Here is a 26,164-nt window from a genome sequence, read left to right as displayed (position 1 = left end):
TTAACTTGACCCCGTAGCTTTTCTAATTCCGATTTGTTTCCGTCATAAAATTCTTTACAAATTTTGCAAAATACCACACTAACTTTTCCTTCTGTTTGATAATCTATAGCAGGTAAATTCCACTTTTTAACTGTATTTTCTTTCACGATGATTTATATTCGCAACGACACCGGTAAACAATAAGCATTCGATGAAAGAATAACATTTGCGTAACAATTAAGCCAGTATTCATAAGGTGGTAAACTTTTTACAGTTCACAAGAGCATTGTCATCACATAAAATAGCTTGCGTGATGTTCTGGGCTACCGCCGTGTGACACGCGATGAAGAAGCGCATAAAATTTCGTTTGATTAAACATTAAAGCATACGGCAATTGTCGCAGCAATCTAAGGTGTGTTGATTTGGCGACGGCAATGTTTTTGCCGTCGTAGATGGAATCACTCAACCAACGTGCGATTAAAAACTTAAAGTAAGTGACTCTGATACCACACAACTTGTGCGGTAACTCGTGGCCAAACGCTTATAATCTAACTCTTGTGACGTCATATTACTATTCGACAAACAAGCGTAGAATTTTTGGTCGTTCGACAAGAAAGAAAAAATCGCAGCCCTGGGCTCAACATATTTGTGTGCGCAGATGTTCTCAGTTCTAAACTTAAACAAATTGCTTTCATCATCATCATGTGCCATCTTCGAAACAAAGGTTAGCTGTTAGTTGCTTCTACACATTATGCTCTTCCGCTACTCTTAATGCTTCTCCGATGCTTTGCAAGTCAGCCAACTGTTTTACATCATCTCCCCAAGTTTGTTTCCTTCTTCCCCTGCACCCCTTTTCTTCCATCATGCCTTCAATGATCGGTTGATGTAACGGTTCTGTCAATCCATTCAAAATATGTCCTGTGAATTTCATCTTTTGTTTTTTTATATCGTTTATATTGCATTATTATATGAAAATGACATTAAATAATATAATATTGCTATGTATGCATTTTTCTTTATGCAAGACAAGATTGTCACAGGCTGTTGGCCCATGGGCACTTCCGCATTATCTAATCTGGCCAGCCTGGAAAAAGTTTGGAACTCCCTGCATACCGTAGGTGCGTACTGCATAGTTTGCTCCACAGATGTATTTTTTTAAAGAATGCTATTATTACTCATCTTTCCAGCTTAAATCAAACAATTGTTTCTTTTATTAAAACAATAAAACACAGAAGAAACATAAAATAATAGGCTAGTTTATATAATACAATGTTTAAGTTTTGTTATTCATAAGAAGACAACAAAACAAATGGTCCACTAGTCAGTTGCCGCCCTGGAAAAAAATAGTTTTAATTATGAAACTACTCAAAAATTAACTAAATCGGCTACAACCAAATAAAAAAAACATTAACAAGATCAATACTTCAATTAGTAACTTACGATTAATTGTCAAATGTACTGGAAAAATTAACAGCAAGAATTTAGAATCAGTAGCACAGAGATATTCATTGACATATAAATCTTTACTTTTTATAATCCATGTCTTTAGTTAGTGCATATTTCATATGAGAAATTTATAACTACAAGAATTAAATAATGCTGGCACATTATGCTTGTTTTGCATTTAAGCTTTTTGCTGAATTATTGCTTGCAATGATTGGTAAAATAATAATTATTATAATTTTTTTTTGTAGAGAAAGTGTTATTTCTGAGCTTGCTGTGTTAAAAGAATTTGAGCAAATCAGTATCATCATAGAAATGTTTCAACCTCGTGGTCATGGGTGGTCAGCACGACGTCCTGGTAGATCTAGACGAGGTTCTCGTAGTTCTTTGTCACAATCTCGTTACGTTCGTCCACCTCAGCATCATGAAGGTAAAGTATAATTTGTTATTTTGGCGAGCAGTTAAAAGAAGCATTTTGATTTTGTGGTTGTATAAGGGATATTTTGAAGAAAAAAAAATTTAAAAAAAAAAACGAACAGGATTTATTTAAAAAGTGTTGCCCATTATGTAACTTTATTAAGTCACTTTAATACTTCATAGTGTTATAAATGATCTTTGCAACATTGGGATTTTCACCTAACCTTGGAGTATTCTGTTGAGTGAATGACACCTATTATAATATTTGCTGTCAAAACATAGTTTTAAATAACAATTTGCAGCTTCTAATTTGGTTTAATTTAGTATAGTAATCATTATGTGATGTCGGCATATGTAAAACTTAAAGTGTACCATATAGTGATTGCCAGATTTAGGGAATGGATGGTTTACAGCTTTGGATTATTTTTGTGTATATATACAGATGTATTGTATACATATATTATATAATTATACTAGATCAGCAGTTTCAAAAGTTTTGCAAACGTATTTTGTTTGGCAAACCCTTTGAAATTTTTTGATGAATTGCAGCTCTATAAAAATCGATAAAAAGATAGAAAAAAAGAGTCTCCTACAAGTCAGCAGTAGTGAACTGAGCAATAGGGCAGGTCGATTTTATACTTTTTTTGGAATATTAAAGTGAATAATGTACCGGTAGTTGGATTTAGCTGAAAAACTCACTTCCGTGAAATATCAGCCATACCGGATGAGAAACGGCTTGCGGAAATTGATTTGAATTTTTTTCGACTTTTGAAAGAAAATTGCATTACCGCTAGATGGCGCAAAACCAACTTCGAAAATGGCTGCTTATTTTTCGTTTAAACTGCTTTGACTCAATCCTTCGGGAACTCAAAATGAAAACTTTTATGTTCAGGCATACTCTTCGAAGTAAAAAATTAATAAAAATGAAACAAATATTCAGTACACGCGAACTACAGTAAGTGAAAGTTGGTTAGCTGAGCTACAGCTCGGACTGCAATTCGTCGTAAGAGTGACAATAATCACCTTAAGACGGAAACGGCCGGCGCATATTTCTACTGAGAGCTTTGGCAACAATTGCTTTGTGACGATTTTCGAAACCGTAGGAAACTTGCGAAGCTTCCGAAACCAGTTTTACTCATCTCTCCACACTTTGCGAATGTGAAGGTACATCAGAAATGTTCAGCTTCCGATAGTTGTCAACTTCCTGTGTCAGTGGTGGGTTTGAGCTTTCAAGATCGCTGATATCCACTAACTTTTGCCACTCGTTTGCATGCCAGTTGACTAGTGGAATCTTTTTTGCTGCCCTGTGCTCGCTAGAAAAATACAAAAATAAGTTAACGACTGCTGAAATTTTTGCTGTCGACGCCAAGAAAAAAACAGTTAAGATTTTGCTGCTGTCTGTAATTTTTCGCCGATAACTTTGGTTTTTGCTTTGGCTCGATCCAGTTTGGACTTATTCATAATGATGTGACGGAGATCAACTTCCGGTCTCAAAAGATGTTTTATGTCATGTAATAATGCATTGCCAAGCGATGATTATAGTCGCTCCTCACAAGCTCTAAAGTCTAAACGGAAAAAAGGAAATTTTACGGTGCTGTATTCGCAGGCCGGCACTCTTTGCTTGTCCTAAAATAAAACATGATGGCATTAAAAAAAAAAGTAACTAACGGTAATAATAAATCTGTGAAACAAATCAAATGTTACTGGCCTAAATTATAAACATTCAAACATCAGGGATTTATGGCAAACAAAGGTAAAATAGTTTCGGTATATAAATTTTTAGGTTACTTATACTCTTTGTGCACTGAGCTTATTAAATAACATCAATATGATGCATGTGTTGATTTTTGCATTGTGGTACCAATTCATATGTATCACTTTCAATCGACTAAATAAATCGTGCATACCTTGTCTGACGCTGAACTTGACGTGCTTGAGCTACTTATCCATTCGGGTAATTCTGATGGTCCAGGTATGTCGCCTTCCTCTTCGTAGAAGTCATGGGAAAGTTTTTGTAGCCGTTTTTCATTATTTTGTGCTTTTGAAACTGCTGATCGATCAACCAATAGGCTAACATTTGAGATACCTTTAGGATCAATTTTTAGCGTTTGATCCATCAGATAAGGGAACGTTCAAATATTACGTAACGCTTTTTTTCCGAATTTTTTACTCCCCCCTCCCCCATGTAACGCCAACGTAACGCTTTTTCAATCCCCTCCCTCCCCCATGTAACGCTTTTTCACTACAAATTCAGCACAAAAAAAACTACCATTCCGTACTCGAAAGCGTTACGTAACGTTTTGCTTGAACCCCCTCCCCCCGATGTGACGCTAACGTAACGCTTTGCATAAACCCCCTCCTCCCCCTCGAAGGCATTACGTAATATTTGAACGTTCCCTAAGCTCTTTCTTCCAATGGAATTTTGGCATTTGCAGAGAATACAAAGAGAATGTGCTCTTTCTTGCAATCCAAGAGCTTGCAGTTGACTCGAGTATCCCTGCATGCGACAACTTCCAGCGAACAAATACATGCCCAGATTAGCTTTTGCGTGTATGCAGTTTATCCAATTTCAATAAATCTTAATTTTTCTGTTGATGGCTTTGTCAGAAATCAAACGTAGGCGAGGATTTAGCTTAGCCTACTGCCTGCCAGATAGCCTACTAATTAAATCCTCGCTGATGCGCAAAACAATACCCCAAATGTTTCTTTTAATTTTAGCATTATTAAGGTGGTAATAATATTGAATTAGTTGTTTATAAGTGCTAGGTTCCGTTTTGGCAAGCTCGCAAGGGCCTCCATGATGCTGTTCACTTTGTTGTGTTAAACGCGGATTTTCTTTTGGCATGTTTCAATAAGAGTTTGTAAGCAAGAAAGTTTATCACATACTAGCTGAAATTAAATAAGATTTAAAAAAAAATTATTTAGATGAACTAATTCACTGGCTTGTCAAATCATTGCTCAAAACGATCTATTATATTCATAAAAAGCACATTTCCAATGCTGTAATGATAAGCTGATTAGGCTTCTCAATCTAATGGATAGCCTAAGTAGAAAGAGACGCGTCAGGCTTATAACAAGCACTAGGCCTACAGTCTATCACTGAATTAAGTGCTTAATTTCAATTCGAGCTAAACAACAAGTTTTTCACTGTTCAGGTCTCCTATTCTTATAAAATTCCGCTAACTGACTGTGATTAGGTAGGCCTACATCATCTATAAAGTATGGAGAAAGTCATCGCGCGTTTGCGGCTGTTATGACGACTTCCACTAACGGCGCTACATATTCGCGTTTTTCAAAAAAAAACGTGGGGAGCAACTTTTAAGAATTTAATCGTATTTCCGCAAGCGATCGTTGCACTTTACTTATTTTTTTTACTTGCGAAAGATGTTTTTCACTTATTGGCAACTACCGGTACTTTATTCCATATCAAATTTTAAAATCGACCTGCCCTACTGAGCAAATGGCAGAACTTGTGCAAGTGACAGCAAAGCTAGCAGCATTTCAGCAAATGGCTGAAGTTGGAAAATGATGAAACTTGGCATGTCACAAGTCAGCAAATTCAGTTTAGCAAGCGATGACCAATTCTAGCGGAAAATCTTAATTTGCTAACTTTGACAGTCGCTGAAATGTACAATTTGCTGAGTGGAAGCACTACCTAAGTTCTCGCATGCGGGGAGGTCTGACAACCTAGAATTTATAGTATAATTTAGGAAAAATGCAAAAAAAACTTTAGTCCTATAAAAGCAAGGTAAAATAATTAAAAAACAACTACTAAAACAGTGGTTCTCAAACCTTTTCACAAAATTTGTATGAAGGTCCTCTTGTAATTTTTTCGATGACACAGGGTCCACCATAAAAGTAGGTAAATTTGCACACAAACGGTTAATCAGGTGTTTGTTACATGCAATTGGAAATTTACACATCAATGGGATGGGTGCACCTACTTAGCTGTTACCAGTCCTATGTTAGGTTTCTTTTGGAACAACGCCTCCTTTATATCATGTATCACATTCAACCTGTTTAAAACTTTTTTTTATAGAAAGTAGTGTTGAAAATGCTGTTTCACATTCGTAAGTTGTTGGAAATGAAATCAGCAGTTTTAGTGCCATCTTTGAGGTATCAGGTTAGGACCGTGTCATTTAAACCCAAACGTCACTGCAGTACAATAGTACATCTCACATAAAATGCGTTTTGCACCTCCATCATTCACCAAATCAATAAACTGTTCTTTAGGTTAAGATATTTTTAATGTCAGAAATTTACATTAGAATTACGTAACGAGACATAGACCAGATGTCGGCATAGATCAAAGTTGATTAAATTTTGTATCAACATGCTTTTATTGAATATTTTTATGAGGGTTTGTGAGGCTAGACTGATTGCTTTGAGAGGGTTGCATTTTTTTATTTGTCGTGTTCAGGCTTACACCCGGCGGTTGAAGATAAGTGAACGGGAAGGCAAGGAAGCCAATCTTCGTGTCCACCGTCAAGCATGCATTTAAGTGTCCTGCCAAAGACACAGCCGCATGCTCTTGAGCGGTGTCAAACCGCCACCCTTTCGATTGCCTTTCCAGAGCTCTCACCACTCGGCTATGCAGCCGGCTGGGGTCGTTGTGCAAATAGGGTTGAAACCCACTTCGTTATAATCATCAAATCATCCATGTGCTGAATGCTTAGCAGATTGCAGTTTATATTTAATGCGATTAAATGCTTGACTTTCAAGTGGGTGCGACTTACATATATATAAGTATGGTAAGGCATCAGCATGTTTGCTTTTAGTTTTTTCTTTTTAGAGGATGCATGGATTTTGGTCACTTCTACAGTCTGTAGCTAAAACGACCATCAGCTAAAACGAAAATTTTGTCCCAAGATATGAATTGAATTCAAGCAACTGCATTTTTTTTAAATTGAGGCTGTTTCATTGTATGAAAAACTACCAGTATGAAAGTACTGTGGAATGTGGATTGTTATTAACTAGTTTCAGATGGTGGAATACTGGAGAGTACCCTTCTGCAAATTCTATACAAGTCCCATCCAGATCCTGTGCCCATACGTGAAATACTGAAATCATCACCGATTAAATATAAAAAATTAAACATTAATCAGGTAAGAATACTTAGCAATGTTAGCATGTGTTTTGCGCTAATTATGTGTCGCTTTTCTTGGCAGAAACGTGCAGTTGTGCTTGTTTGCAATTTATATTGTGCTTGAGTTTGTGAAATGTGCAATTGTGCATGCTTTAAAAATGTTTTGCACTGTATTAGAAACATTAAACACAGCTTTGCCATCACTTCAATTAATTAATCTATACACAGTCTATTGACATTTAACTGTGGAAACAAATATCAAACAGCTGTTACGCCTGTTAGATTAATGTTACTAGTGTATCTAGTATATACTTTGTTTTTCATAGACTTAATGGTTTAAATCATGGACATGTGTGCAATTATTTGCAGCAATTGTATCAGATGCAAGAAAAAGGACTCATCAACAGATTTGACTATGATCCCCCTCAATGGTTTCTGTTGCCAAAAGGAACACATGTATATGAAAACAAAATGCGAATTGCCAACTCTTCTGCAGAGAGTAACACAAAAAACATTGGGTCAACTAGCAACCAGAGTGAAAGCAACATTAGCTTTTCAGCTAAGAATCGTCAAAGTTATGATTCAACATCAAGTTTTGGATTTTTAAAATCCACTGGTGCTACTATTTCACAAATCTCTCTACCTACCGTACATGCTAGAGATGATACGAAAAGAAGTTACTTGGGATCACATACCGCAATAAATGAACCGTCATCGACACTGGCGTATGATGAGGAAACCACGGTAAAGGAAAAACCTTTACCCAATAACATTTTGGAAGTAAATGATAAACAACCATCAAGACAAGACCTTGAGAGAGCAGGTCAGTTTGTTTGTAGTGGAACATTAATGTTTGTCTTTAAAGGGCTAGCATAGTTTGTGTGAAAACATTCCCTTATGTACCTATTTTTACAACTTTGTTGCTAAAAACAAAAGCTGTACTACAGTATAAAAAAAATACCAAGGTTGAGCAATTAGTTTGAGCCAAAATGGGATTTAAAAGTTGCAATGGTGGTTTGTTTTGCAATAATAATAATGTGTTGTGGATATAGCGCTGCATCTAACACAGTGTGTGTGTATTGTATACGTTGCTCTAAGCTCTTTGCAAAGCAGGCAGTATCAGCAAAACAGTATAGAGACGCAGCATAGTACATTATTACCCTGTCTAAATCCATTTCTTTACTCCGTGCCAAGTAGGAACATGATTCGGTACCACTTTTTAAAAGTTTTTGTTATGACCAAACAGGGTATTGATTATTGAACTTGTGCCTACCGATTCCGCAGCGGGCACTCTACATACGAGTCTGCTACTATTCGGTGAGTCCGATTCGGTGAGTTCCTAACCCTTAACCCTAAAACGGCAATGATAATTAGGCTACGGTACCCAATAATTTAAAAAAAAATTGAAAAAATCCCCCGTTAAGGGATTGGACTCACCGAATCGGACTCACCGAAACGGGCCATTCCGTTACATACAGAACCAGTTCCAGTCATGCTCAATCTCTTTTGGAACTTTTTGGTTTGTTTAGTGTGTACCGATCGTGCAGAAAGCACCGATTTAACACTTGTAGATTATTTTCACTAAAATGAACATTTTTAATACCGTACCATCTTTGCTGGTTTTTAAGTGTATTTTCAAACTTTTGCCATGTATCTGTTGAGTATCATCACGTTATCTTCGTTCTGAATTTATTGTCTGTGTGCACTGTGCACTGAGAAAATTACAAACTCAGAATCGCTTTATTAGCATACCGTAATTCTAAAGCATGCAGGAATTAAGTTAAACTTGTTAGAAGAACATTTACTACCTTACTTCAATACGGTAAGGTTATTTTTCAACTCAGCAACGTTAATTTTATTAATATTACTGATCAATATGTACATGATAAATTTTGCACCTCAAATCTATATCAATATTTGTATGATGATAAGTATAGCATTTTAAAGAAACACAATGTTTAAAGGACTTTGTGGTTTATCAAAGTTGTTTTGCTGGCCTCGATTGGACAGGTAACCCCTTTGAGATGTGTTCGTTTGTATCAAGCAGCAAGTTTGTGGTCAGCAATATGGTAGGACGTCTCGGAGCCACTTTTGTCACGTCATCAATTGCTCATAGGCCAATTATTCTGTTTGTAGTGTAATCTAGACGAGGCTGCCAAAGATATTCTGATTGATTGATCTTCATCGCACCACAGTGGCATACAAGTGATAAACCAGCCAATTTTCATTTCTGAGCGGTATAATGTCACACCATCATTATAATGTAGGAAAAATATAGATTAACAGAGAAACGATTACGGTACTGCAGTGATAGTAACTTTCTGCTGGTACGATATGTACTGTAGAAACTGGATGTTGCTCCAATGAGGAAGAAAGTCATTTATCAGATCTTCCTCCTTTAATTGATGACGATGACCCTATGGATCAGGATGAAAACGATGAATGTTTCGAACATAGTCCACCATCATCCGTCTCATCATCAATGAACGTTGATGGTGAGAAGTTAGAAGAGAGCAGAATGATCAGGCAACTGCCTGTTTCAGGTGATTTTTCTGTTTAATTTTTTTTTTTCTAGAAATTTTGACTTTGAGCGGTGTATCAGTTTACACTGTAGTCCTAGCCCTACTGGCTACTGTACGTAAAGCAGATGAAAAATACATAAATTATCTCTTGTCTCGAGTACTGGTGGCGAAAAGCTGGGGTTTGTTAATGTCTGTAACTTTATTTTTGAATACTGAAAACATTATAAAAGTCGTCAATGAACTATGGTTTTGGAGCAGCCTAATGGGTATGGGGCATAGTAACAGTCTACTTTGCTTAGGTAGTCAAAATCAATTCAAACTTAGTTTAATTATTATGTGGGTAATTGCTTTAAAGGGGAGCAATTTGTACAAGAAAGTGGCTAGTTAAGAATTGTACTGTGATTGAAAGAATTGCCTGATCAATGCTGGTTAAATAAGCAATGTCGACTGGAATTCGCTAAGTGTATCTGCACTGCTCTATGCATTTCTTAGTTCAGTTAGCTCGAAAGTTGTTGGAACTGTTTGCAAGCAGTTTGCTTCGGCTAAAGGTAGTCGGCACTAACTGACAGTTTTAGCTGTGGTAGCCAAACTTGATTTTTACTTAAAAATTTATCCTCATCTAAAAGAAAAACGCCTTCAATAGCACACTAAATAGTTAAATCTTCCTTTCCAACTTTTTTCAGATAAATCCAACATTAAACTAGACCAGCTTGGTGAGAAAATCTTCAAAGTACTGAACACTACCTCAAAAGTACCAATTGCAGACTTCGTCAAAATGTTTAAAGGCACACATAGCAAGAAGCAAATAAACCAAGTGAGCACTGCCTTTAAAGTTATTCTACATTGTATGTATAACCACTAACCAGTTACATGCAGAGTGTTCTAAAGTCTTTTTTGTGTCAGAGTGGGCACTTTTTCAGAACTGACATTTGACAAACACATATTGGTTTCGCTTCTAGTGCTTGTTAGTTAAAGTTAGCCTAATTTCAGAGAAGGAGTCGTATTGCCAAGAGCCCTAGACGCTGTGCACAAGATTTTAGAGCTGAAGTTGATTGCAGATAAAAGTATACTTTAGTTTTACATTTGCCTAAAATGTTTCTTCAAGTGTTTTCCGTGTTCAATTGTTTCATTGTTCAGTGTTACTTCTTCATTTTGAAATCTAAATTTTAGCAAGTTCATAGTTGATAAAGCAACACCGCCAATGAAAACTATTGAATCTACATATAAATGATTCTATTGATTGTTTGAACTAAAGAATTGTGTTTACACATTGCTTCGTAAACTGATAATTTACCACATTAAAGCTTCTCATAATAAAAAAAAACAAAACACTTGAACACTAAAACAATTGAATTAAAAACACTTGAAAAAACATTCTAGGCATATATATAGGACCCAAGTAACACGTTTATTTGCAATCAACTTCAGTTTTGAAGGCTTGTGTATGGTCTCTAGTCCATCTATTTTCATAGGCCACGGTTTGAGTCATTTGTCAATAAACTGACAAAATTATTTATTCAGAGACATGCCGAAATAAAGTCGATTTAGCCATAGTTAAAGCGGTTACCACTTTAAATTATCGCAGATTATATTTGGTATCAACATGAATGCTTCTTTTTAATGCAGGTTGCCTGATTTGACTTGAACAATGTGTGCATAGGTTTTTCAACCCAGGATTTATTTTATCTTATTTTCACATTTTTGCATGTTTTTAGAATTTGTACGGGATGGAAAAACGGGGTCTGGTCTCTAGGTCTCAAGAAAACCCTCCAATGTGGTTTCTGCAAAGAAAGGCTGGTGAAATGCTTGACAAAATGTCGTTTGGTAGCCCTGACTTAAAAAACGTGAAAAATAGCAGTTCCGATTCATGCTCTACAAAATCAACAGCATGTTCAGCAAGCCAATACAGTGCCGGACTGCTTGGTAGAAGGCCTGTAAGTTCCCTATCAACGTCTAGTGAGCAATCATGTTCTAGGATTACCACCAACGAAGTTGATTTTGAATCTGATTTGCAGTTTCCAGACCAATACTTGAAACAGATGGAAGCTGTTGCCATATCTAGTCATGGCAACGAACCTGGCTCTTGTTCTCTATACCAACCCTTTTCAGGTTAGTGACCTTTCCTAGCATTTGCTTGTAAGCAACCGATCTTAATTTTGTTGTGTTGCCTGTCGATTGGTTCTGTTTTCGCGTTGTGTTTGTTTTCTTTTACTAAACGTTGGAGTTTGATGATTAGATTTAGATAACACAGCGTCTCACTGTGAAACCACGTTATTATCTGAAGTAGACTACAACGAAGATTAATAAATATAAATTTGCGATTGTTTGCACTGAGTTAAACTTCTCGTTTCAACAACTTTGCATGAAACATTTTGCAAGCAATTGAGCCCTTCAATAATGTTGCAAACCTGTAAGTGTAAAGGGAGCCCAACGCAAGCTAGTATTTACTATTAACAGTTCGTGGTCTTACTTTAAATTAAAAAATTAACGCTAAAAAGACTAAATCAATAATAATCTCAAAATCACCAGACACTCCAGTAGAGTCCAGTACTCCAAATTATAAATTGACAATCAAAATATACAAAAAGTTAAATCTTTTTCGTATCTTGGACATTTAATAACTGAATATGGGAGGTGTGAACATGTAATTCTATGACGGATAGAAATTGCAAGAACTATATTTGGAAAAATGTTTTAATCAATCAAAGTTTAAATTTATCAATTCGTCAAAGAATATTAAAATGCTATGTCTGGTCAACCCTTTTATACAACTCTGAAACTTGGACAGTGTTACAAAAAAATGGAAAAACGGATCGATGCCTTCGAGCTCTGGTCATACAGGCAAATGTTAAAAATTTCATGGAAACAAAAGATCACTAACGATAAAGTACTCTCCAAATTGAATTCAAGCAAAATTCTCTTACAAATAGTCAAAACAAGAAAATTAAAGGCATTTTGGACACACAATAAGACAAAACTCGTTACAAAGATCATTAATAGAAGGGAAGATAAATGGTAAAAGAAATAAAGGCAGGCCAAGAATGATTTGGACATCAAACATCACTAAATGGACAAAATTAAGTTATGAAAAAGCAATACGAACACCTCATGGTCGAGAACAATGGCGCATTGTATCCAACCCTCAATACGAGGAAGAAACGTAATGATGATGATGGTCTTACTTTAAAATTTTAAAACTAAATTAAGCCCTTGAAGCAAATAAGCTGAAGCTGAAACGCCTTTTCGATCTAATGTTAAGAGAAAAAACAGAGCCCAGATGTAGGTATGGTACTAAACTCGTATTTAGCAAGCGTTTCAAAAACCAAACTGTTTTGCTCTTCAGCGCTGATGAAAACGTTGATTCAACATTATTTATGTACAGTTTGTGCTCTTTACTTTTTTTCTTAAATTAAGACCCTTTCGCAAATTTATGCTTTTGCCTTCCGCTTGCTGACGTACTACTTCACATTCTTTGCAGACCCCTCGCAATTATTTAAACCCCTTCCCAATAAAATTCCCCGACTGGATAGCAACTGCTCGTTTAGAGGTATTATAGATATTAGGCTATGTTTGATGTGCAATGTTTCGTTTCAGCTTTTATATCGAAATTGTGTGAGAAGTTGACAAGCTATCTCCAACTTTATTTCAATTGAACATCAAGTTTAATCTCAAATGCCCAATTTGTTGTTGATTTAGCGTCAGTTTACGACAAAATAACATCAAGTAAAACTAAAAGGCTTTGTCAAAATTTTATCAGTATTTGCATATTTAAATTTGTAAATTTACATAACTTGAAAAGAGTGTTTACTGCGAAAGGAAATCTTAAGTGAAACATAATTTTCAAATAAGTGAAATAGGTTTGATCTTAACCAAAAAGTTCTTATCAAATGTATATGCAATTGACAGTTGCGAACGCCATGAATAAGGGTAAGGAAGTTCGCTTCTCGCTCAAGAGGATCCCAAACAAGGGTGAAACTCTAGTATGGTGTCTTTCATTTTCGTTCGATCGGGGTCTTAATGAAGTTTTTCTTTCGTTCTTTTTTATCAAAGTAAATTTTTTACTATGCAGATTCGACAAAAAATCCTGTTTCCCAACTAATGGAGTATGTCCAGGCCAATCGTTTAAAGATTGACTTTAAAGTTAATGTGGACGGGCCAGACCATCGAAGAAGGTAAAGCTTGCCGTGGTTAACATCCATGTTGGTTGTGGTGATTTGAGAATGTTCTGCATATGACATCTTGCATTTTGAAACCTCCAATAGAAAAATAGTTATTTTCGAATTTCAAGCCAATACGAATACATGTCTGCACTTTTCATTGTGGTCAATTTTTAGAGACTACTTTGTTCAAACTACTTTTAATTTAGCCATTGCAAATGGTTTGAGGTTTTTGAATCTTTATCCTTGGACTGACAAAGCCTTGATAAGTTATTCCTGGTAGTTTCGCATAATTGTAGACTTGTAGAGGCTTTTGACAAGGCCGCTTATCGAGATTGACAGAGTGAAGTTTTTCGATTGTTGAAGTAATGTTGCCGGGGAACTATTCCATTCATTAGGTGTCGCTGAATAAAAAGCAGCCCTTAGAATGCATTGCTCAAGCGCACACCCCGAGAGTCGAACCAGCGTCGCTTGATCTTGAAGCTTCTTCGTTCACGAAATTACGCGCTAACCAGCTGAGTTATCGGGGCGGAGCGTATTCAAGTGTGCAAATAAGAAAACTTAGAGTGTATGAATGATGCATATATTGAGCAGTCACGACTTACTTTTGAAGTGATGTCAAGAACTGTTGCGCATTGAAACGTTTGTGGATTCTTATTGTGATAAAAACTACCTTGTGATAATGTTGTGATGTGGTCAAGCCCTGATAGTTGCCAGATGTACTTTGTCGCTTCATGTAAATGAGATGCAGTATACTATACAATATACTGTACATAGTACTGAAAGAGCTGTTGCGAACAAGTTTTGAGATTGTATCTGATTTACCAACATCTGCGCTACATCAGATATTGACAATAATTCACAGCAGCGCAAGCACCTCAGAAAATAAACCAAATTGCCACAAGTAGTGTACCACACTGGAGTATAGGTCGAGATTTTTTGTATGCAAAATATCCAGAAACTTTTTCAAGATTTCAATACCCTATAACTTTGTCGTATGTTGCATATAAAGTCATCGAATACTACTTCATCGGATGTTGCTTTTCATAAAATTTTTGCGTTCGTTTCGTAACAACAGGCAGGGCTACCGCAAGATGTTAAAAATGATAACCAGTCTAATCAGTAGTCACCAGCAGAGCCCAAGAAATTTCATAATTAAATGCCTGACGAACAGTCTTATTCAGAATCTGGATTGCTGCGTCTCATCTTAAAAAATTGTGTGACTTTGCAGTAGCCAACATGGATTATTTTACTTTTGATCAGGTTTTACACAACAGTGACTCTTGGGTCTGAGACTTATACTCCGATTGAAGGCCAGTCTAAAAAAGATTCAAAAACTAAAGCCTGCGAATATGTTTTGGATGCCATCAGCCGTTCTCAAGGTCTGTCTTCTGCAACTGCCACCAACCAAGCTACCTTTGCATCTTCAGCATCTCCACCCATGCAGGTGTGTTGATCGCTTTGACGCAACATTTTAATTATTTTGTGTGCAGAGATGGAGCAAATGCTACAATGAGAGGGCCAGGTCTGTTGATTTCGATGGTGTTGTAATTTGTCTCAAAACAAAATTGCGTTTGCTCAAAAATGCTTTTGTTGTGTTGATTATGTGACAGTCGAAAATATTAAACGTTTTTCAATAGCTTTTGTATGTTTTGTACGTTGTTCACCCTATCCAAAAGTTTGCGCAAAAGTGCAGCCACACTATCTATTGATATTTACCAGTAGATACTATTTCAACCGCTGTACTTAAAGTTTCAATGAGACGTTGATTTTGAAAATGTATAATGAATTCTAGAATGTACTAAGTAATAATGAAATGCAAACGCTCAAGTTAACGATGAGGCAGAAACAACCATTCACAAACATAGGAACACTTAGTCTAATTACTCATTCGAGGCCGTCGATGCTTGGTTCAGGCAAGACAATTGAAGAAAAAACGCTTGAAGGAATTGGTACAACAAACGCAGCCTCCTGTAAACGTTAAAGCTGAAGCCAGAGAATTTAACTCTGCGTGTACACGTCAATATAGTACTTGGGGATTTGAACAACTATTGCAAATCTTAACTGTCCGAAACTATATACAATTTACAGGTGACACAATCTCTGCAACAACCTGCTGTTTCAATCAGTGCTGGTGCATCTAGTAAAAACGCTGTGTCCCTTGTAAACGAATATGCCCAAGCTAATAATTTCAAAATTGAGTTCCAGTGTGATTCTCACGGCCCAGATCACAAGAAAAGGTAAGAAGGTTTTAACCACGAGCAAACACGTTTGTGAATCTTCTTCTTTTCACTTGCGTCACTATGATGAACTGGTGTTAACAAAATCTTTAAAAATTTGAAAACAATTATTTGTGAATTACCTTAACATGGAAGAGTCACTGCAGATCATTGGTCGACCCTGATGTTTCGGGATGAAGACCAGGCTTTCTTGAAGTTAAATGGAAAGAGAAAGTGTGTGTCTTTTTATATAGCGCTTCATTGATCGTAGATACACCTTGTTAGAAGTTTTGTAAACATTTTCAGAAAAGATGACTTTTCCTTGCAAATACAGTTGAAAGTTTTATCCATTATTTACACCACTACATTCCAGTTTCCGCACTGTTCTGACAATCGATCGAACTAATTACCCGCCAGTGGAAGGGGCTTCGAAGAAAGACTCAAAACTTAAAGCTGCTGAAGCTGCTTTGCTGATTCTGCAGAGCACAGGAAAATTATTAATGAACACGCTCTCACAAGTAAGCGGTTGTTGGTGCTTCGAAAGCATCGCGCTTGCTCACACAAGAATGTTGTGGATATTTTAACCCAATTGTCTCAATTTAGTAACTACCCAGACAGAAAATCAGTCATTTTTTTACATTGGTTCAACGTCTACAGACGCTGAATCAATGTAAAAAATGACTGATTTACTGTCTGGGTAAATGTCATCACTGCTGTTTGATACGATTTTTGATCATACAAATTTGTTATATGTTGTACAATGTACAGTACATGCTATTTTACAACTTATGAATGTAATCAGTTTTAAGCAAGATACTGCAAGACCAGTTAGTGAACCATCATTTCGTTATGTACTTTCATCTCCATAAGATCCGATCATGCTAGAGAGGAAATTACACCTCAACCCAAGGTTTTTTTTAATTTACATGCATTTACAATTTGCATAAAATTTACTCCACGGAGATAACTTTTATGCGTATAGGAGGCAAACCAAAATGCATAGCCGTCACCATAGACAAGAAGTTTCCAGTTCAGTGTCAATCTATCAATGTCCGTAACCGGCTGTACGTCAAAAGCCTCTACAAGTATGCAAATCTACCAGGAATAACCTATCAAGACTTTGTCAGTCCGAGGATAAAGATTCAAAACCAACCTAGTGTGATACTCTCTACTTTTTTGATTATTTTTATCGGACTACTTTTCCTTCCGATCATTGGTTGATTCTAAGGAAGGCTTTGATGAACAGTTCAGTAACAACGTTTTGTCTTAGAATTACACCGCAAATGCCAAATTGCCGGTACAAAAATAGCTTTTTGAGAATTTCATCTATAAATTTTTGGCAAGGGTAAAACTGTAAAGAACCACTGCTTTTGCCCATTTTTTCACGATAATCTTATCAAATGATGCGTTTTCTTTAGAGTGCTTCTGGTCCTCAACAAATAAACACCTTCCACGACCGGGTTGCCAAAATGGTCAACGACAAATTCCATTCCCTGCTCATGGACCTTCCCGACACGGTCGTGGGGAGGAAAATACTCGCAGGTTTCGTGATGTCACGAACCTTGACCACCGACGCGGGAGACGAAACACAATGGATGGTGGTGAGCATCGGCTCAGGTGGGTTCCAAATTGCCATTTTCAAAACACATCTCTCTGCATGCTTGCTTGCATCGTTTTTGTTGGAAGTCGTCAGTTTCTTCTAATCTTGAGGTGACAAATTATATTGTACTTCTTGCATGTTCTCATTGCAGGAAATCGTTGCGTTGGAGGGGACAAGTTAAGCATGAAAGGTGATACAGTCAATGACTGCCATGCGGAGGTGATTGCAAGAAGAGGTCTACTTCGATTCCTATACAGGTACTGTACATAGCTTCACTCCACACTGAGTAGAAAGCCAGTTTGACTGCTGGAGAAATAGTTTACACAAGTCGAACGCTATTTTTAAAATGTTCAAAAATAAACTAATGTTACGAATTGGTCCGTTTTCATGGTGCGATGCAGTTAGTTTTGTGACTATGTTTTTTACCGTTTCGTCAATCGCTAGCCCATGCCAAGAAACCGCCTCTCCATACTCCCAGTGACCTTGAATTAAGCTGGACTAAGATGTTGACAATACAGTGTACTGTTCTTTCCCTTGTCATGGATTCATGGTTTGCAAACACAAATGTCAGTGGCATTTATTGATATGACTTGTAAACGTTGGCTTGATCGACTCCTTAATTTTGTATTTTTTAAACTATTCCTGTTCTTGTCAGCTGAAATAAACGCATTTTATGAGAATGAGATTTCTCAATCAAAAACCAGATAATTCAACACGCATTCTAAAACACACTCTGTGTTTTAAAAATGCGTGTGTCGGATTAGCTGGTTTTTGATCGAGACATCTCATCATCATAAACAAGCGTTTTTGTTACAGGTTAGGCTACTTAAACCATTTGAATAACATCTTTAGAGAAATACAAGATTATCGCACTGACCCAGATGCTGATGACAATATCCTCACTGCTTCTGGCGACGGTGAAAAGTAAGTGCTCTGTAAGATTCTCACAGCCATTTGTCAAAATCCCTCCTTTTTTAAATTACAGACGTTAGTTCAACGTAAAAAGGATCGATCTCGTTCTTTGAGTATGTAGCATTGTAGCTATAATCTACGCTGTGAAATGAATGTTTGCATCAAATTTCAATCACGTCATTTTTGTTGCAAAATGGTCTTCGTACACCATTGTAGGATGTTCGCTTTATTATCAAAATTCTTCTTTTGGTTGTTACTACGGTATCCTTTTCCCCACACACTTTTGGTAACTCACTGCGGCCGACCAACATAGCAATTGTCTCATTACTTTTTGTTTGTTTTATGCAGTTTTTGTGACTTGCATTTTGGATTTATACACAGTTCTTTTTTGAAATTAATTTGTCAGAAACCAAATAAAACTAAACTGCCAACTTACATATCAATGTAAACAATCGTTATGTTATATTTTGCTACAGGCTAACACTGAAGGCTGGCATTGAATTCCACCTCTACATAAGCACTGCTCCCTGTGGTGACAGCGCCTTGTTTGCGAAGAGCGACTTGAGGGACACAGACTCCTATGAAGCTGCGGAGGAAAACCATGGACATCGTCCTCTATTTGAGAACAAAAAGCAAGGGATTCTGCGAACTAAAGTTGAAAATGGTGATTATGAAGTGCAGCGGTAGCATGCGGTTTGCAGCATCGCTAAATAATTTCATGGCGTAGAAGGGTCGAACAGTTATTCTCTTATAAGTAGCAGTTTGTTGCAAATTTGGACACTTGTATTGAGAGGGTTGTATACGTCAGACCTTGCCGCGGTATGCCTCCGCCTGGATTCTGTTAGCATGTACAATTGTACATTGTGGACAGATTTGTGGCGATTCTGTTGTAGCCTACAAATAGTATTGGATTTACATGCAAGTAATATACGTAGCTTACGGCGCTACTCATCTGCCATGCTGACACGGTTTAAAGGTTTATAGTAATAATCGCTGAAAGAACAGTCGGGATTCTTTGATGTAATTCATCTTTTCCGTATTTCAAGTATAGCATGCGCAATAATTCGACTTCACTACAATCTCAGTTAGTTGTTCAAATATTACATGACGATTTAGGACGGGTCAGAACCGCCATATTGAATTAGGTTTACATTGATTTAGGGCAAAAGTGATAGTGGTGGAGGAAATAGAAAACAAAAAATGCGGCCGTGTTATATTTCAACAGCCTCTCAGCTACTAGATATCCCGTTTTAAGGTTGACTGGTTGTGTTTACAGGCGAAGGATGCATTCCAATCGACAATGAAGCTCTTGTCCCGACATGGGATGGCCTATTGCGTGGTGAACGTCTCAGAACAATGTCTTGCAGCGACAAGATCGCCAAGTGGAATTTTGTTGGATTGCAAGTGAGTGTTGTTTTTGTGATAGCCTATTTCTGGTGGAAGCTCACATTAAAAACATTTCAATGCAGCTCTGTAACCAATCTAAATCGATACAATTAGACGCTGTCCCAAAATCGTATGACCCCAGTTTTCTTCAATTCATGCACAACACTTTTTGCTAAATGATACAATTCAACATAACAGCTCTAACACTTCCAAATGACGTCATATTATACTTGGACAGCCCAAAAAATGATTGAGATGGTCGCTTGTCTGATTTCTATGCGGTGCTTTCATCCTGTTGTACAACGATTCAATTGACAGTTGCATACATTCCGCAGGGAGCACTGCTTAGTCATTTTCTTGAGCCGTTTTATATGTCCTCTCTCACTCTCGGCATGCTATACAGCCACGGCCACCTCACCAGAGCCGTGTGTTGTCGAGTGGAGAAGTTTATGAAGCTGTATCCCAACACCGCATCGCCAATGTACAAGGTGCATCATCCAAAGGTAAGTCTACAATTCCACATGTTGGATCATCCTTGTGTAGCATATTACCCCGGCAGGCTGTAGTTTTTCAACTGTTCTTTCAAGGTGGTCATCGCACACCAGTAGGCGATTCGTATGAGGCAAATCTTTGAGGTGTCGCGTTCTTTCAGAATATTTGTATGGAACTTGTAAGTTTGTAATATCGCTGTGAAAATTTTCTGTGCAAACTGCAATGAAGATGGCTTCGAAAACGTGATTGTAGTAGTAGTCACGCTTTTAAGTTCACTACGGTACTTTAGGCCTTCGGAAGGCAAACGTGTCGAAATTCGCGTTGTCATCTGCCTTATTGATTTAGGTTGCGAAAGTAAGTGGCGATGATCCCAGCAGGGACACAGGGAAGATGAAAACGCGAGAATACAGTTTGAACTGGATTGTTGGGGACGACAGAGCTGAAGTGCTCGATGGAACAAAGGGAAGGTGCGAAGCGCGTTACGGGTGTCTCAACCCTGTATCCCAAGTCAGCAAGTCGTCTATTTACGCCGAGTTCAAAAAGGTTTGTACTACACTGTAGCATTAAAGATTACCCGCAAAGGTTCTGAAATCATGTATCGGCTGTATAAACGTTTGAAAGGATTCCTGTATGTTTATTGTTGAGCCGAGTCTCTTTGAAGTCAGCAGTTGTAAACTGAGCAAATGTTAGTTGAGCAAGCGACAACTGACATTTGCTCAGGGGCTTAAGTTGGCAAATGGTAAAACTGAGCAAGCCGAAACTTGGCATGTCAATAGTCAGTAAAGTAAGTTCAACAAGCGAACTAAGCAAGTAAATTGACATTTCCCGAATCGCTGAGTTGTCGCATGCCGAGTGGTCTGACAAACGTTTAACCACAGTGCGTAAGCTGAAGATATTCTGCACGAAAAGAACTTGCTTTTAACAGTTTAGCAGCAAATGCCAATATCTTCAAAAGCCTTACATTCATCACAGTCTGTCAATTTTTATTTACATATGTACCATAGGGATTTGAATTATAAAGCATTAACCCTTCTGTATCTATGGCTTAGTGTTTTTAGAAACTCCAACCTCCCAATACGTTCTTATGTTAATGATCGCGATATGCTACCTAGCTATGGTTAAAAGACTGGAGCCCAACCCAATTCAACATGCGTCTCTATGACTTGTACCACGACCTCACATCAAAGGCTACATTAATTATTTTTTTCAGGTTTCTGATCGCACTTATCCGTCGTACTCGAAAGCAAAAGAAGCTGTGCCTCACTATAAGCAAGCTGCCGAGGAAATGAAGAAAGCTTTTGACCAGGCCGAGTGCGGGTCATGGATGAGCAAACCTTCTGAAGTGGAAGAATTTTAAACAACGATCACTAATCATATGATTTCTTTCGAAAATGTATTTTATTGCAATCACTTTCCAATAAAACGATTGATCAGTGACGTAACTGTGGGCTATTGGCGAATGAGTCAAACAGCAAGACGAATAAATAGAACCGGTCAACAAGTCCCTTGAATGCGACTACTTTTGAAAAAGTATAGAATCCCTTTCAAATTCCAACCGCGCTGCAAAAGAAAAGTTGATATTAGCTGTTGTAGTTTTGAAAATGCCGACATTTTCAAAAATGTGTGATTCTGTAGATCTCAGAGGATATTGAGGTATGAACGATGATCCAGCAAAGAAACGTGTGCCAGTTAGCATATGTGTTCTACCAGTCAGTGCTCTTACCTCTTTCCTCCTTTTCAGCCTTATCCTTAAGGTATTCGTCACGAATGGCTATCTCCCTGACTCGTTCTTTAGCGCGCTTTACTTTCAGTGATTCTGAAACAAATCTTGAATCAGTAACATCTACTGAAGGCTGAAGCGACTTCACAAAATGTATAATCGGAAAGTGGTAAAGTAACAATTTTCAAAAGTGGGGTTAGGGAACATGTACCATCTTTAACCCTAGTCATTGAAAATGCGCTTCGCTCCTCGGCAACACCCTCACAATGATTACTCTTCTAAAAAATGGCTTGATGGGTCACGAATACTAGCGATGACATCGTTGAAGCAGAACCGGGTAATTCACTTTGGCAAAGCTTTGAAATAGAAACTTAACCAAGTAGCTGCACAAGGTTAAACATACTCGTTCAGGTTTAACAATGTATCAGCTGTTCCAAAACTTTTTCAATATTGAGCTAAATTCGCGATTTTATCAGCATCGGCGACCCAGTTTAGGGTTAATAAACCTCAAATTGGTTTTAAAAGTCACTTGTACAACTTGCAAATATTTGAGAACAGCCCTAACTGTCAACCTGTTCACAACTTGTAGCCAGATACCCTACTTGCAATCATGGTACAATCTACCCCCCATTAGTTAGATTTCTTGCATTGATTTGTTTACATGAAAGCTTGCACGTTAGATTGAAACCCTTTGCGGGGTTTTCAACTGATAGAAAAAGAAATTGAACCTTTTGAGTTACGTTGGTCGAAATAAAGAAAACACTTTGGTATTGGAAAGAGTATATCTAATAAAGTTATTCATTATTAAATCCAATACACTCAAACTGGCTAACATAAGACTGACGAAACGTAATTGAGTTGATCATCTGTTTTATGAAGCCACAGAATATTCTGTCACAGTTATAATTGCAATTAAAGAATGTCATTTATTGTTTATTTTATACCATTGTGCTTGTATCCATACAGTATGCCCAGTGTAAGTAATCCCCATCTTGCAGTCTGAAATGCATTAAAAAAAACATTGATCATTTTCAAATTTGAGGTCGGAAAGGGTAAAGTTTGATACGATACTAAGTAATGGCTGTTTTGAAAGTGTTTCATGGCGTCTTTAGGGATGGTTGCCATACTGGGTTATCATACCGCATAGTGTTGGTTCATGGTTAACTCAATTGGTTAGCGCGTCATTTCTGGAACGAAGAAGCTTCAAGATCAAGCAGCGCTGGTTTGACTCTCGGGGTGTGCGCTTGAGCAACGCACGTTAAGGACTGCTCTCCATTCAGCGGCACCTAATGGATGGAATACTGTAGTTCCCCGGCAACAAGACTTAACAATCGGAAACTTCACTAGCTGTCAATCTCGGTGACCGGGCCTGCGTCAGTGATTCAAAGCCTCTACAAGTATGCAAAACTGCCAGGATTAAGCTCTGCAAGAAGCTTTCCCAGTCCGAGGACAAAGATTCATCAATCAAAATCAAACATTACGATGCACTACAGGAAATAGTGTCACCTGATACTTATACAGTTCAAAGCAAAAATTGAGAGATTTCAAATGAAGTTTGGTAAACATTAGACGACTTCAGTACAAACTATAAGCATTTATATCCCCCCTGCATTAAAATTGGGAGCTGGAGTACAAGTCTCCGCCCTGGTTAAAAATTCCATGTCATAGATAGGAATCGACCAAAAAGATAAGGTGAAGTAGTTGTTTTTGTTTTAACTACTTTACCTTGGCTTTACTACTTTCTAACCCAACCAAAACCCTCACCTAACCCTGAAGGTTAGGGTTAGACAATTTTAGTGAAGTAAAGGGAATATATTATGCACAAACAGCTTTTGCTTGGTTGAATGCTAGTCAGTGTTCACCCTATATATCTTGGTCAATTCCAATCTTTGACATATATATAGTCTAGTTATAGCATTTATAATCAGGGCGGAAACTTGCACACCAGTTCCCAAAATCATAACACTCCTTGTACATCAACATTTATTAATAACATTACACGATGTTGACAAAAACTTGCATGCGTATTGATTAAACCAAGATGTGAGGTTCACTCGGAGTAATATTAAAAATCATCATACCACAGTAGGCCTAATGTACTGCTCTTGTATACATGTGCTGTTGATAAGGAATACAGTAGTATACATAGATTTTTCCATTAACTGATGTTTGCAAGATTTTTTACATATGTACATTGTACAACTTAGCAGGGTCGACGTGCGTATTTGTGACAATCGAGGTAATTGCATCCACATCACAAATTTGTAAATATTTTACAATTGAAAATAATCTAACAGAAAAACTTTAACGGTTTATTTATCAATAGGCCTAATGTTATTACAACTTGTGTAAGTTTTATCTTTTTACACTAACTATGTGACTTTTTAAATCACATTTTTAGAAAAAACGCTTGTTTTATACAAAAAAAAGGCATCCTGAGTCCTGACTTTCAAGCAGCATAAAAATAAGGCTGTGGTTATATTTACACTATATAGCCTAGCATAAATATAGCCTCAATAGCATTGCCAGATAAGGAATTCTGGCCTGATTTGAGAACAGTTTAAAGCTGTTGAAACCATCCTAATTTTCACGGATTGCTTTATTGGGCAGATTGCGCAGAATTATTCTACCAGAATGACACTTGATGATCGGAGTTTGGACACATTTTGGATATAAAACAGCAATGACAAAATGTGCTAATGTAATTTTGATACACACAACAATACAACCAATTATTACACGCTTAAGAGTATGAAAATATCTTTCTAATAAAAAAACATAATTGTTTAAGCTATGTTAACAAATACGATTTTCAGAGGTTGTTGAAAAAAATAATTGCAAATATGCACATACAGTAGACTAGGCCTATATAATTTGAAAATTTCAGTTCAAATCAAACTAATTTAAGAAATCAATGCATACCTAGCCTACAGTTTTCAATCTAGGACAAAGTTCACCAACTTACCTTGATTAAAGGTGACACTACTAATGGTGCAGACATTTTGTCACAACTGTTATTACAACTAAACCTTTCCAGAAAACAAAGAGTTGTTAGTGATATAAGTAGGCTACTAAAATATTTCTTCAAACAACTAAGCCTAGTTAAGCTAGAATATTGCTCATCTTACCATCATTTTTAAGGTGTTGCAACTAGGCCATCAAACCAATTATCCTATTTGATATCAAGCACATTATAGCATTTTTGCTTTGTTGTTTCTAGTTTTTTTACACCTTTGCTTTGTCCGGCATGTATGTATTGCTTTTGTTGTGATAGTCACACATAAAAATAAATTGAACTACGAGCTCATATTCACCCTATTTAGTTAGCTTGTTGAACACTTAAATTTTAGGCTGTGGCTATACTTACACTATATAGTGTAAGAATAGCCTCAATAGTGTTGCCAGATAAGGAATTCTGCCCTAATTTGAGAAAAATTTAAAGCTGTCTGAAAACAAAACTTGTATTTTGGAAATTGTTTTAGTCCTGGGCAAAGAACAAAACCCTAAACTTATTCCAAATTCTAGCCCTTATATTTACTTCCTAACTTTAATCCTAACTCTGGCAACACCTCATTGTGTAAAAATAGCCACTTGCTAAATTTTAATAAAATGTCAAACTAAGCATCGGTTTCAAAGGTACCATGAATAAGTATTAACTTTGCCTGTAGTGTAAAAAGAACTTGATGTGTCCCCAAAGATAGCAAGATGACAGATTCTGCTATCTGAGTTGCCACCCTCAAAAAGAAAATCAAAAAAACTGGGACTGGGAGTGACCTACCTACTACGTTAACAGAGCCTGCAAAGCGCAAAAGCAGAAAAGCTTTGGTGAAAATGAAATGAGTATGACCGTCACGGTTGAAAAATTCGATGTAACGTTGCCATTTATTCCATTTATAAAATCTATAAACTTTGAATGGTTGTTGAGTCCGGAAGATTTTGATCTTTTCATAGCAGAAGTAGAACGATATTATCCACTTTTTTTACAGTTAAACTGTAGTCTATAGCCTTTTCAGCAGGACCTGGTTTGGGAGAAATTTTCACTAGGGGTACGAAGACTCGAAGAGTCATTCCGAGCCCCCCTCTCCTTCCGGGCCCCCTTTGTCTTTTGGCAAAAGTGTGATGTTTGCTTAGGCGTATTGCACACCACACAACATTTTATTGCAGAATCGGACATCTGTGCGCAATAATAGTATCACGCTGCAATAAAACTATCATTTTGTGTTGTGCACAT

At 37.1% G+C, this 26,164-nt stretch overlaps 2 protein-coding genes across 7 annotated transcripts; one reads left to right on the top strand and one right to left on the bottom strand.

Annotated features, from left to right (window-relative positions):
• Positions 1-1,002: 1,002 nt before the first annotated feature.
• LOC145778749 (double-stranded RNA-specific adenosine deaminase-like) lies at positions 1,003-21,650 on the top strand. 6 transcript variants are annotated; one of them, XM_082590320.1, is made up of 21 exons: positions 1,003-1,097; positions 1,674-1,852; positions 6,817-6,944; positions 7,295-7,748; positions 9,271-9,468; positions 10,131-10,261; positions 11,163-11,381; positions 11,463-11,556; positions 12,926-12,994; positions 13,517-13,619; positions 14,868-15,051; positions 15,696-15,844; positions 16,197-16,341; positions 17,242-17,440; positions 17,575-17,680; positions 18,240-18,347; positions 18,812-18,999; positions 19,612-19,739; positions 20,057-20,224; positions 20,559-20,756; positions 21,424-21,650. In XM_082590320.1, exons 2-21 carry the CDS (start codon positions 1,738-1,740, stop codon positions 21,568-21,570), a joined length of 3,231 nt encoding a protein of 1,076 aa, XP_082446446.1. In that variant the 5' UTR covers positions 1,003-1,097; positions 1,674-1,737; the 3' UTR covers positions 21,571-21,650. The 6 variants fall into 6 exon arrangements, with proteins under 6 accessions (XP_082446446.1, XP_082446443.1, XP_082446447.1 ...); XM_082590317.1 differs by having other exon boundaries at positions 6,823-6,944; positions 11,163-11,556; XM_082590321.1 differs by lacking the exon at positions 12,926-12,994.
• On the bottom strand, positions 21,590-25,007 carry LOC145778751 (ATP synthase F(0) complex subunit e, mitochondrial-like). The gene is made up of 4 exons (XM_082590322.1): positions 24,899-25,007; positions 22,878-22,932; positions 21,937-22,029; positions 21,590-21,773 (listed from the first exon to the last, which is right to left on the bottom strand). The coding sequence occupies exons 1-4, from the start codon at positions 24,932-24,934 to the stop codon at positions 21,730-21,732; spliced, it is 228 nt and encodes a 75-aa protein (XP_082446448.1). The 5' UTR covers positions 24,935-25,007; the 3' UTR covers positions 21,590-21,729.
• Positions 25,008-26,164: the final 1,157 nt, after the last annotated feature.

The sequence above is a fragment of the Aplidium turbinatum genome, chromosome 10 (assembly GCF_918807975.1).
Source record: "Aplidium turbinatum chromosome 10, kaAplTurb1.1, whole genome shotgun sequence".
NCBI classification, from domain to species: domain Eukaryota; kingdom Metazoa; phylum Chordata; class Ascidiacea; order Aplousobranchia; family Polyclinidae; genus Aplidium; species Aplidium turbinatum.
The sequence above is the reverse complement of the archived record's forward strand: the minus strand, read 5'-3'. Positions and strand labels throughout refer to the sequence as shown.